At 44.7% G+C, this 13,916-nt stretch overlaps 1 protein-coding gene across 1 annotated transcript in view; it reads right to left on the bottom strand.

Moving 5' to 3' along the window:
• LOC129841123 (deoxycytidylate deaminase-like) overlaps positions 1 to 12,426 on the bottom strand; it is a 75,861-nt gene extending 63,435 nt beyond the window's left edge. Inside the window, exons 1-3 of the mRNA XM_055909233.1 lie at positions 12,058 to 12,426; positions 7,795 to 7,912; positions 2,276 to 2,411 (exon numbers count right to left, since the gene is read on the bottom strand). Coding sequence (XP_055765208.1) covers positions 2,276 to 2,411; positions 7,795 to 7,912; positions 12,058 to 12,098 — 295 coding nt within the window. The 5' untranslated portion in view covers positions 12,099 to 12,426. The remainder of the gene's footprint in view (positions 1 to 2,275; positions 2,412 to 7,794; positions 7,913 to 12,057) is intronic.
• Between the last annotated feature and the right edge of the window lie 1,490 nt (positions 12,427 to 13,916).

The following is a 13,916-nucleotide window of genomic DNA, read 5'->3' as shown; positions in this document are numbered from 1 at the left end:
TGCTAAATCCACTTCAAATCAGTGTAGATGAAGGGGAGGAAACAGGTTAAAGAAGGATTTTTAAGCCTTGAGACGTGGATTGTGTATGTGTGCCATTCAAAGGGTGAAGGGGCAAGACAAAAGATTGAAGTACCTTTGAACATCGTAGGTGCCAGGCGCACCAGTTTGTGTCAAGAACTGCAACGCTGCTGGATTTTTCCACACACAACTTAATACAATTGTGGGAAGCATTGGAGTCAACATGGGCCAGCATCCCTGTGGAACGCTTTCGAAAACTTGTAGAGTCTATGCCCCAACAAATTGAGGCTGTTCTGACTGCAAAAAGGGGGGTGCAACTCAATATTAGGAAGGTGTTCCTAATGTTTTGTAAACTCAGTGTATATAGTCGAGTTTTCACATTAACCTAGGATTCCTCATTGTGGTGATATTACTAAAGTAAATCTTACCGCAGGGATAGTAGGTAGTGGTACCATAGCGATGTTCCTAGGTAGATCCTACCATAAGGAGACTTGATAGTGGACTGTGGTACTATAGCGATGTTCCTAGGTAGATCCTACCATAAGGATACTTGATAGTGGACTGTGGTACTATAGTGATGTTCCTAGGTAGATCCTACCATAAGGAGACTTGATAGTGGACTGTGGTACTATAGTGATGTTCCTAGGTAGATCCTACCATAAGGATACTTGATAGTGGACTGTGGTACTATAGTGATGTTCCTAGGTAGATCCTACCATAAGGATACTTGATAGTGGACTGTGGTACCATAGCGATGTTCCTAGGTAGATCCTACCATAAGGATACTTGATAGTGGACTGTGGTACCATAGTGATGTTCCTAGGTAGATCCTACCATAAGGAGACTTGATAGTGGACTGTGGTACTATAGTGATGTTCCTAGGTAGATCCTACCATAAGGAGACTTGATAGTGGACTGTGGTACCATAGCGATGTTCCTAGGTAGATCCTACCATAAGGATACTTGATAGTGGACTGTGGTACTATAGTGATGTCCCTAGGTAGATCCTACCATAAGGATACTTGATAGTGGACTGTGGTACTATAGTGATGTTCCTAGGTAGATCCTACCATAAGGAGACTTGGTAATGGACTGTGGTACTATAGTGATGTTCCTAGGTAGATCCTACCATAAGGAGACTTGATAGTGGACTGTGGTACTATAGTGATGTTCCTAGGTAGATCCTACCATAAGGAGACTTGATAGTGGACTGTGGTACTATAGTGATGTTCCTAGGTAAATCCTACCATAAGGATACTTGATAGTGGACTGTGGTACTATAGTGATGTTCCTAGGTAGATCCTACCATAAGGAGACTTGGTAGTGGACTGTGGTACTACAGCAATGTTGCTAGGTAGATCCTACCATAAGGAGACTTGATAGTGGACTGTGGTACTACAGCAATGTTGCTAGGTAGATCCTACAATAAGGAGACTTGATAGTGGACTGTGGTACTATAGTGATGTTGCTAGGTAGATCCTACCATAAGGAGACTTGGTAGTGGACTGTGGTACTACAGCAATGTTGCTAGGTAGATCCTACCATAAGGAGACTTGATAGTGGACTGTGGTACTACAGCAATGTTGCTAGGTAGATCCTACCATAAGGAGACTTGATAGTGGACTGTGGTACTATAGTGATGTTGCTAGGTAGATCCTACCATAAGGAGACTTGATAGTGGACTGTGGTACTATAGTGATGTTGCTAGGTAGATCCTACCATAAGGAGACTTGGTAGTGGACTGTGGTACTATAGTGATGTTGCTAGGTAGATCCTACCATAAGGATACTTGATAGTGGACTGTGGACTGTGGTACTATAGTGATGTTCCTAGGTAGATCCTACCATAAGGAGACTTGATAGTGGACTGTGGTACTACAGCAATGTTGCTAGGTAGATCCTACCATAAGGATACTTGATAGTGGACTGTGGTACTATAGTGATGTTCCTAGGTAGATCCTACCATAAGGAGACTTGATAGTGGACTGTGGTACTACAGCAATGTTGCTAGGTAGATCCTACCATAAGGAGACTTGGTAGTGGACTGTGGTACTACAGCAATGTTGCTAGGTAGATCCTACCATAAGGAGACTTGGTAATGGACTGTGGTACTATAGTGATGTTGCTAGGTAGATCCTACCATAAGGAGACTTGGTAGTGGACTGTGGTACTACAGCAATGTTGCTAGGTAGATCCTACCATAAGGAGAATTGGTAATGGACTGTGGTACCATGGCGATGTTGCTCGGGAGATCCTACCGTAGGGGTATTTGGTATCCAGTCTGTCTTTGGCAGAGCAGGACCAGGGCAGCAGGTCATCATCACAGCCGTTGGGCATGCCGTTGTAGCCAATGCCCACGATCTTATTCTCCCGGTTAACAATACATGCTCCAACCTAACACACACACAGAGACAGAGACAGAGTTCATTTAACGTTCAGACAGAGTGCACATATTATTTCGCAACTGTGTCGCATCTAGGCTAGAAGATGTGACTAGGAGTACCATTGGTCCCCCTCAAAAACAAACGGCAAAACATTATGTATTTGGGTGAGAAACTATTTTCCTACCCAATCTAGCCTAGCATGTAGGCCTAAGAGTTTAACATTTATGCAAGTAGAGGCAGAGCAAGTTGGAATGAAAAGTGAGGAGGGTCAATGTTCAGTGGTTTAGAGAGTTGGGGAAGAGAGGAGAGAGGGATGTCCAGCTGAGAGCTAGGCCAATTAGAGATGGAGCGAGCGAGAGAGATGAGAGAGACATCAACTTTATCAGGAATCGCATGCAAGCACAAAACCTCTACTCCGCCGTAACTAACACAGTGGAACAGGCAATCAGGAGGGATTCTAATCTAACTCACAAAAACATCGAAGTTTTCTAACCACTTCTTCTCACTTCTTCTCTAATAACGATCGGTCATCCAACCAATGAGGGTGCGGCGGCGGAACCGTACCGCATGCCCTTCACTGTACTGTTAGTTGGTTTTCTCCAGATGAACTGGCATAGCTCCAACACATCAAACGACCCAGAGAGCCCACCCCCCGCCATGGCTCTCCCCAGGACGCTGTGCTTTGATCAGGGCTAGAAACGCACCGCCAGGCCCCTTATCACTTTAAAAAGACCCACGCACCACCTTCCTCCGCTCGCCCCCCTCTCCTAGCCTCATCCCGTCCATCGATACATCAACCCCCCCAATACCCTCCACCCAGCCCCATCACTCATATGTTAGAATGATAGAAGGGTGTCAGAGAAATGTGTGAAAGACAAAGTCAGCCAGAGAGACAAAAAGACTAGAGAGCGAGTCAGAGAGAGAGCGAAACGATAGAGGGTCCTTCTCTGTGTCATAGGACCGACTAAGACAAAGTCAGACGAAGCTTGAAGATGGTACGTAGTGTTGCTGTTCAGATCACAGATCAAATTAAGTTCAGTCTCGACTCGCTGTGTGCACACATGCGACTGTCTAGAGAGCATTGCTGAATTAATGTAGGGGGGCTATTTGAAGGGTACATCTGACGAGGGTAGAGACTAGAGAGAGAGCTGAGCCTTAAAACAGAGGCTGTAGCGTACACACGACCACATCGACAGAAGAGGGGGGAACTAAAAGGGGGGGGGGGGACTAAGAAAGTGGCTTCTTGAGAGCGAGAGAGCTCACTGAGGGATAAGCTACCATCCTTTCTTGTGGGTGGACTGCGTCAACTAAGGTGGTCAGATATCAACGGGGGGGAAATGTGGCAAAAGCGAAAGGCGGAAGGAAGCCTCGTCCTTCGGCCCCCCCGTGGCTGTCTGTAAACACGGAGGCCTCGTGAGGACCCGTCGCTGAGAGACATGAAACGGCACCAGATATCCCTTTCTTCCGAGAGGGAAAAAGGAGGAGAAAATAAAGGATAGACGACTAAAGCGCCAACCCTCCGTTTCATCCTCGTACTGTTTTGATCAGGAAAGGCTTGGCTGGCTTAAAAACTTTTCTTTCTTTCGTTCTTCTAATCCCCACCTCTCTCTCTCCTGAGGTGGAGACAAGACAACATCCTGAACTAGCTTAGAAATGAGAGGTCATTAGAGAGGGCTTGTGTTGAAATTTCCTCCCTTTCTCGGTCTCGGTCTCGGTCTCTTGACTTTTTCTACATTTAGTTGTGTTACAGGCAGAATTTAAAATGTATTACATTTACATTCATGGTAACTGGCCTACAAACACACACGAAATACTCCATAACGTCAACGTAGAATTGTTTTTAGACATGTTTACATAAATGAAAAACTGAAATGTCTTGAGTCAATAAGTATTCAAACCCTTTGTTATGGCAAGCCTAAATAAGTTCAGGAGTAAAGTTTTGCTTAACAAGTCACAATAAGTGGCATGGACTCACTGTGTGCAATAATAGTGTTTAACATGATTTCTGAATGACTACCCCATCTCTGTACCCCACACATACAATTATCTGTAAGGTCCCGCAGTCAAATCAGTGAATTTCAACCACAAAGACCAGGGAGGTTTTCTAGACAGTCGCAGACACGCACCTCATGTGCACTTACTCGCGCACACACAGAACAAAGCCAAGGGGACTTTAAAAGTTCAAGTTAAATGGCTAGTTAGTTAAATGGCTGTGATCGGAGACAACTGAAGATGGATCCACAACATTGTGGCAAATAAATATACTTTATGTCCTAAATACAAAGCGTTATGTTTGGGGCAAATTCAATATCTCTGAGTACCACTTCATATTTTCAAGCATGGTGGTGGCTGCATCATGTTATGGGTATGCTTGTCATCGGCAAGGACTAGGGAGTTTGTGATAAAAAGAAATTGAATTTTTCACTTTGTCATTATGGGATAGTGTGTAGATAAATGAGAGAGAAAAAAATCAATTAAATCCAGTTTGAATTACATTTACATTACATTTAAGTCATTTAGCAGACGCTCTTATCCAGAGCGACTTACAATCAGGCTTTAACACAATAACATGTGGAACAAGTCAAGGGGTGTGAATACTTTCTGAAGGCACTTACTCCCAGCAGCAGGTGTGGAGTCAGTGGGCACCTGGATAGAGAGAGAGATGGAGTGAGGATTATTGGATCCATAGACCCCCCTGCTGTGCCCCACTGGTCTCTCCCCCCTCCGTCCCCATTCCTTCCCCTGGGGGTTGAGCTTATCACAGAGGAGCAGAGCCAGCACTCGTCGAGGGCTGGGCGATATGGCCAGCATATCATGGTATTTTTCTCATGTTTGACGGTATTTCATTAGGATCCCCATTAGCCTGTTGCAAAAGCAGCAGCTACTCTTCCTGGGGTCCATACACAACATGAATCACGACATAACACAGAACATTAATAGACAAGAACAGCTCAAGGATAGAACTACATAAAAAAAACTGTAAAGGCACACGTAGCCTACATATCAATACAGACACACAAACTAACGGGAGGTGTTGCTTTATCTGTTTTTGAAACCAGGTTTGCTCTTAATTTGAGCAATATGAGATGGAACAGAGTTCCATGCAATAATGGCTCTATATAATACTGTAGACTTTCTTGAATTTGTTCTGGATTTGGGGACTGTGGAAAGACCCCTGGTGGCATGTTTGGTGGGGTGTGTGTGTGTGTCAGAGCTGTGCGTAAGTTGACTATGCAAACAATTTGGGATTTTCAACACAATGTGATTCAGTCAGTCTCTACTCAACTCTTAGCCAAGAGAGACTGGGGCATGCATAGTATTTATATCAGCCCTCTGATTACAATGAAGAGCAAGACGTACCGCTCTGTTCTGGGCCAGCTGCAGCTTAACTGGGTCTTTCCTTGCAGCACCCGACCACACGACTGGACAATAATTAAGCTTGACAAAACTAGAGCCTGCAGGACTAGCTTGGTGGAGTGTGGTGTCAAAAAAGCAGAGCATTTCTATCACGGACAAACCTCTCCCCATCTTTACAACCATTGAATCTATATGTTTTGACCATGACAGTTTACAATCTAAGGTAACACCAAGTAATTTTGTCTCCTCAACTTGTTCAACAGCCACACCATTCCTTACCAGATTCAGGTCTAGAATTTAGGAGATGATTTGTACCAAATACAATGCTCTTAGTTTTAGAGATGTTCAGGACCAGTTAATTACTGGCCACCCATTCCAAAACAGACTGCAACTCTAAGGGTTGCAGTGACTTCAACTGTGCTTTATTTTGACGTTATTTTATGTTTTTGAATAACGTAAATTCAAAATTTGCTTTATGAGTAGTGTGTGACCCTAGGATGGCAACACATACATTCTAAGTGATTTCAATGGGTCTCTCTCCCCATTCTTATTGTTTTATACTATTCAATTCAACTTCAACTCAGAACTGTTCAGCATTTATCAATTTCTGCATTTCCTGCACTAATTTGAGATCATATCCATACTGCCACATAGGGCTGCACAATATTGGCAAATGTTGCAATTGCGATTTTTAACCAAATGTTGCAATTGCTGATCAAAACTCTTGGGTGAACTATTGGAATCATGGAAATATTATTATTATTTTAATTCTATAGTTAGAATAGAATAGTAGGCATAGTTTGACATGACAACAAATGAAAATGCCAGGGAGGAGTTATTGTGACAGGGTAGGAACCAAAGTGTTGGTCAGTGTTCCCTTCGGGACACTAATATTTTTGGCTACATGAAATGTTGTTTTCTCTTCGCTACTTCATGTAGCTAACATACTCATGCTTCGCCTAATACTCTTTGGTTTAGAAGCATGTTGCACAAACAACATGCTGATTTAGGCCTAAACCGTCACTGGTTTCAGGCTGTATAGCTAGCTATGTTTGCACTGACTCAATACATTTATTAGCTAGCTATAACTATTTAGTGGCAACTTGCTAAGAAAAGACAGACTAGCTGTTTGCAGATGTAAGAAACAAACTAATAGTGTAATTATAGAATGCTTGTGGATTTATATTACTGAACGCAAGTGTTTCGTGGTCGAGCAACAACAAACGCGCTCAAGTGACAGGGGGCGGGGCTAGGACGAGAGACTTTTGTACTCACACACACACTAACATGCACAAATGCACATACACTTTCATACAGCTGTATACAGCTGTATCGAATAATTAAAAATTAGTCCAGATTTCCCACACATCTATTTTTGACCAAATACTTTAGGAACCATTAAAAAAAAAGTATTGAAAATCTCTGCCCTGTAGCCATTTTTCCCCCTCCATTTCTCCAATATCCCTCACTCTCCCTCCATCCACTTCTGTGGGTCAGAAATCCATTTCAAAACAAGCTCTAGGTCGATCATCAAACTAGACAGCACAGTGCAGACAGGGGGTATAGGTGTCGAAACAAATCAAAACCGACATCCAACTTGGAGCTAACAGGCCTACACCAGTCATCCAATCCCTGACTAAGGCAGACAAGGGCTAAGGCCCCCGACCGCTTGAAACACCCCCCCACCGCCCAAACCGGGTGCTTGCCCCACAGCCAGGGAACTCTGGGAACTCAATCAAATACCCGCCGCCGTCTTGACCGGCAGTGTCAAAGAGTGGCGTCCGTGCCAGGGCCTGATCAGAAAGGCAGGGGGGCTTTATTGAGGGCGAAGGGCCTGGCATCTGGATTAATATTTAATAACAGGCGGGGCTGTGGACGCCTTACACAGCCGTGGTAGAGGGAGAAAGGGAGAGAAAGCGGGTTGGAGGGCTGGGGGTGTCAGGATCAATGACGAGGTGGGGTAGGAGGTGGTGATGTTGTTACCTAGGATCTCGAAAGCTTCTTTGAGCTGTGTGTGTGTGTATGTATGCGTTTACCTGTGAGCTGGGATCCTTGCTTCTCTGAGCTGACAGGAAGGCTACAGCCATGAAATATTCAGGCCACTCCAGGTAGTCCTCACGCTTTTTCGTCTGAGCAGAATCAGAGGCCGGGGTCCTAATGGAGGGGAAGAAAGGAGAAAGAGATGGATAGAGAGAAAGAAAACGGAGAAAAGGTCAGAACGGGGGGGGATAGAAGGGGAGACAAAAACAAGGAGACAAAAGAAAATGGTCAGAAAAATGAGCGAAAGAAAGGTGAGGAAGAGAAATAGAGAAAAGGAGGAGAAGACAAAAGGAGGGAGGATGAGGGAAAGAAAGCGGGTGAGTCTTCGGGATAAGAGAAGACAATAGAAGGAAAGTGACAAGCTAGGGCGGGATGGAGTAAAACAAATTAAATCTTCAAAAGGCTCGTTGGTCAAAAAGGAGCAGTCAGGGGCATCGGTCACGTGTTTCACTTGAGGGCGGCATGATGTAGTCTCGGTCTCCATCCTCTTGCTTTACAAAGGAACACGTGTGCCGGCGTGAACGCAAACACACACAGACAAGTTCAGACCGACACTTCACACACATCGATTCAAAGGGCTTCAAACCTGGGTCTTAACCCCATGGAGAACAGACACCCACTCCTTATAATTACAACACCCCTGTCTAGAGTCCTCACTATCCCAGCGTACCTTCTTCGCGTTTTGAAAACAATTATATCCTCTCTTCACTGCTGTGCTCCAGGCCACTCACCCGCCATTACGGATCCAGACACAGGAACCGGGAGCTATTATGGGTACAGTCGCAGAAAGTCCCACTGGGTCAGGCTGGAGCACCTTGGAAACTGAAGCAGCAGTACCCAGCAATTAAACACTACCCATCGCCAACCTAGGGCCGATCGTGGCATAGATCTAGGCCTAGATATCATGTCTGCCTGTCTACAAAGCACTCTCTAAAGTGGATCCAAAGACACAGCGACGGCAGAAGAGGAAGGGATACTTTGAGCTCCTCCACAGTTTGGAGTGTGATCTCTCGGCCGTGCGTTTCGACCTGGCAATTAAACCCTACCCACCTGGCTGGCACACGACAAAGAAATGAAAAGAGTGCCAACCTAGGGCAATAGAGCCAATCGAGACCCATTGCTGTCTAGCAACGCACCACGTCTGCCTGTCTACAAAGACAAGATCGGTGATGTCTTTCGCCTATACCCCCCCCCCCGCAGACACGACTGGAATCGAAAGAAATGAAGAAGGGATCAGAGAAAGAGATGGAGGGAGAAAGAGGGACGTGTTTGGAGTCTGACACTTTGAACTCCTCTACAGCGGAGATCTCGTCCCTACATTTCAAATTGGCTAATGGTTGCCAGCATGCGGAGCAAGACTGTCAAACGGGGAAAACTTTAAAGTGACATTTCCAGGCGTTCGGATGCATTAAGTGGCGTACATCATAGGGCAGAGGGGCCGTCGTCGCTCAAAAGACAAAAGAAACTACTTGTGTATGCCTTTTCATTGCGGCTTGATCAAATGACGTGGCATTTGTATTTAATTAGGCCTAGCGAATCTAGTTAGAGAGGCTGTTGTAAAATCATTTACAGTTGATGTAGCGATTTGATTTGTTCAAATGTTTAATAAAGCAAGATGAGAGGAATAATACATGACATGAATCATAAAACATGAATCGAAACACATTTTCAGTTGAGTAGGCCTCCATCTTCCAATGCAGACTTTCAATCTGGTCCAGCTTTTTAGGGAGAGCATCTGACTCTTCCTTGATACATCTAATTAAGCATTGGTCTCCGGGGAAGCTTTGGTAGCTTAAATGTCTTCTGTTGTCAATTTGTGCAGATGGGTCTTCCATCTCATCATTCATTAAAGCATCACCTCGAATCTTAATAATCGCCCCACCTGAGACCTGACACCTGGTGGTATTCACGCGGTCTTTCAGAACCCTGGAATCGTCCTGCTGCCATATGTTCAAATGCTGACATAGAATTACAATGACTAGAACAGTCAGACATTGCAGTGCCCAATCCCATGCCGCTCAAGTTCAATTCATTGTAATTCTATGGTTCTCCTATGCTACTCCAATGCTAGCTGTTGCTGTGGTCTCAGTCACCCTTCCCTCCAGGACATTGGTCCTTTAAATGAGATGCAGATGAGTGTGTTCGATCCCCTGGGCTCTTCTGGCTTTCACAGGCACCAGATTGTCATATCAGAGGTCCTACTCTGCAGAACGGTGGCCAGCCTTCCTGAACAGGATTTTCAACCGTACAGCTGCTGGGAGAAGAGATAACATGCCATGGGATAATGCTTCCCGGGCGTTCTCCCTTCTGGGGTTTATTATTCCCCAAAATGCCCATTCCTTATTGGCTTAATGAGCGGGAGGATTAGGCTATCATCGCGCTTCCAAGCAGCACGCCAAAATAGGACTTTTCCTGGCTATACTTGGCCCTACATCGTAGGCTCTATCTGGGAACAGAGTTTGGGAAGTTAAGGCATTAGGCTACCTGGTTTAGTGAAAGTGCAGAATGCCTGTCTGAAAGGGACGCTCGACATAGTGAGTGGTATTAGGGAAGGCAGGAAGGCACCTCGGAATGCCAAGTTTGCCAACGTGCATGTTGCGTGGGGATGGAAAGGTCAGAGGTACGCGACCAAACTGTCAACTCAATACATGCACCCTATGGTTGCTACCATAGAATTAGGAATTGAATAGGACATTTATGGTTGCAACCAGTTCAGAGTTGATATGGAACACGTCGGCCTATACGCCTAGCCTTCAGCCTCAGCATTCTTCACTGCAATGATGAGAATGCAAAAGCAGAGCTTGGGTCAGAAGAACATGACCAAACTGTCAACTCGATGGCAAGCCACAGTTACTCTGAAGGCAGCCTAAAGAGTTCAGGCTGAGGATTAATATGGAAACGGTATAGGCCTTCAGCCAAAGCATTCTTCACATCAATGAAGGTGATACAAGTGTAAGCAGGGTGGAGAGTCGAATACATTCAAAGGCTGAACCAGTAAAAAGAGAACAGCGGTGTGCCGTACACTGAAAAATATCTATGATGAAGGCTAAACATGATGCAACCAGTCTCAAAATGCCATCCAGATTTCAATCAAACACATCCGGAACTCAAGCCTTCATAACAGCGTGAAATCACGGTGCAAAGAGACCGTTATCGAGCCTGTAGAGGCCCTGGGAGGCACCGTCTCATTTTGGGGGATCAAAACAGCCAAAGTGGGCCTTCAGCCAGCAAAAAGTGGTGGTGAAGAGGGCCAGGGGCCAGCCCAGGTCCCCTTAACCTTTCTGGGCCCCTGGCACTCTGCTGGGCGACGGGAACCCCTCCAGGTGTGTGTGAGACAGTTGAGGGCATGTTACTGGTTGAGCTAGAGTGCTCCTCGTGTTTGACATTTGACACAGAGTCAGAGTGACAGTGTGGTTGCGACTGGGAGTAGTGTGTGTGGGATGTGTGTGCTTGTCCTCATTGCCCTCCTGCTCATTAGCTTAGGCCCTGTGCCAACGCTGCTGACATTCCATGGGCACACCCTCAAATAAGTATGAACGGGGGGACACGTCATCCCTTTTTGAGGGCCACGGATTCATATTGTACTATTTTCAGCTGAAGAGAAACTCTCTGTGTGTGTGTCATGGCTTATGCAGGATCCATATTCTACATCTTAATTAAACATCCCGTCCTCATGTCTTTCACCAAGATGGGATCGGGAACTAAGGGGAGTAGGAAAGAGATTACCTGATGCTAACTATAAAACTGAGACACAGTGCACGGAAACTAAGTGAAAATCATGTCTGAAGAGGATAGATTCTATTTTATCCTGAGAATGAGGACAGCTACAGTGGTTTCTAAGGTGTACACACAGACTGTTGAAGCTGCCAACCCTCCCCAGTCTCGCACACACTTTTCCCTCTTAGTTATTCCCACAACTCTCACTAAATGCCTTGATCCCAATGAAGTTAGTTCTGTCGGTTGGTATACATTATAGCTAAGTGCCCAGCTTGCACATGACCTTATTTCAATATACTGTAACTTAGCTAGCTATCTATCTATCTTACTAGCTAGCTACATTGCTAATGACTTTCTGAATATGCTGCTAACAACAAACGCGAACTATGTTTATTTATTGAAGTTGTGTGTTGCTATCAGAGAACTGAAGGAGCTAGCTAGCTATTACTACTTAGCCTAGCTAGCTAGTACTACTGTAAAACGTATGCAACCAAACAACTGACAATTCGCTGCTAACTTCAAAGTGAAACCATAAAAGTTACCCATTCAGTTGGGATGCCTCGTGCTTCATTTCTTGACTCATCTTTGCTTCTGTGCTAGCAAACGGCCAAGCTAACACTGTACAGATGAAGCGTAGGGCGCCTTTCTTTCTCCCAACACAGTTAAGCCAAAACCACGCCCAGTTATTCAGAGGGGCGTCTACAAGGCGTTGAGCGCTCTCCAAGTCTGGAAGTGAATATCGCGTTGAGCGCTCTCCAAGTCTGGAAGTGAATATCGCGTTGAGCGCTCTCCAAGTCTGGAAGTGAATATCGCGTTGAGCGCTCTCCAAGTCTGGAAGTGAATATCGCGTTGAGCGCTCTCCAAGTCTGGAAGTGAATATCGCGTTGAGCGCTCTCCAAGTCTGGAAGTGAATATCGCGTTGAGCGCTCTCCAAGTCTGGAAAGGAATATCGCGTTGAGCGCTCTCCAAGTCTGGTAGTGAATATCGCGTTGAGCGCTCTCTAAGTCTGGAAGTGAATATCGCGTTGAGCGCTCTCCAAGACTGGTAGTGAATATCGCGTAGCGCGAAATTTCAGTCACTGATTAATAACATTTCCCCGTATTTCAAGATTGAAAATATGAAAACATAATGTCGTGGACCAAGTGAGCCATTAAAGTCCCTTAAACGCTCAAAGACAGATTCAATGGCTGTAGCATAGTGTATTCAACTGAATGATTAGCTAATAAATATTTGAGAAATTATGAATAATAAGCATATTCTTTTACCTGATAATAGGCTACTACTGATAATATAGCAACTTCAAATACCGAGCTAGTAACGTTAAGTAGCCTGGGTTAGCTGACCTTCAATTGAGGGACACAGCACAAGCATGAAAATCTCCCACGCTGGAAATTGTAATGAGGTTCAACCCCCAGCCTATATTAGTGAATGTGTAAGTACACGTGGTTGTCTTGTTGAACAAACATCTGTAGAGCGCACCAAACTACAGTTAGTCTTCCAAGGTGGACTTCCGTGAACAATATGTATAACCTGCGAAATGTGTGCTCTCTGCCACTGTAAACTGAAGAAATTGCTGCATACGGCCAAAAACAGTAAAGCGAGGGACAATATATCCTCCCCGGCCACTACGTGGCGGTCATGTGTCTTACTAAAACCACAGACAAAACAAGGAGTTGGCTGTGTGGCTTTGTGTCGTCACAGATTCAGAGGTGTTACTGTTCTTCCCTGGTGCAGATGTGTTTGGGAACAGAATGATGGTACAATCTCCCTTCTTTTTTTATGCTGCTAAGTTTTCCAAAAACGATGCTAAATATCTGCTCTGAATTAAGATTCAAAGACGTCTGCAGAAAGAATGGGGTGTCAGCTGTGACATGACACCTTGACTTTGAAAGAATATATTTTGGTTATTGAACTACAGTGAGTGAAGTGGATTTCCACTGGTAACTGAATTACGGTAACAGAATTACATCATGGGTCCCTGATCTGTACTACACAGAAATACATAATTATAGATATGAATGTCATTCTGCATGGTGATGTATCCTGAATAGGTTCACAAAGGGAGAAATATGCAATATCTTCCTTTGCATATATGACTATTATTCTACAAACGGACTATCAATCTAATGAGTTCTGCCCCCAAACAAGACCACATTTGTTTTTTGTTTTTAACCTTTATTTAACTAGGCAAGTCAGTTAAGAACAAATTCTTATTTACAATGACGGCCTACAGATTTGGTTGGTCCGGACCAGACCAAATCTGAACCAATCATAGACGTCTAATGTTTCACAAGTTTGGACATCACAGCACAGCACAGTAGAGTACAGTATAGTAGAATTCAGTACAGGACAGTAGAGTAGAGCAGTGGTTCCCAACCTTTCTGGTTACTGTACCACCAAC

The sequence above is a fragment of the Salvelinus fontinalis genome, chromosome 42 (assembly GCF_029448725.1).
Source record: "Salvelinus fontinalis isolate EN_2023a chromosome 42, ASM2944872v1, whole genome shotgun sequence".
In the NCBI taxonomy this organism is placed as follows: Eukaryota; Metazoa; Chordata; class Actinopteri; order Salmoniformes; family Salmonidae; genus Salvelinus; species Salvelinus fontinalis.
The sequence above is the reverse complement of the archived record's forward strand: the minus strand, read 5'-3'. Positions and strand labels throughout refer to the sequence as shown.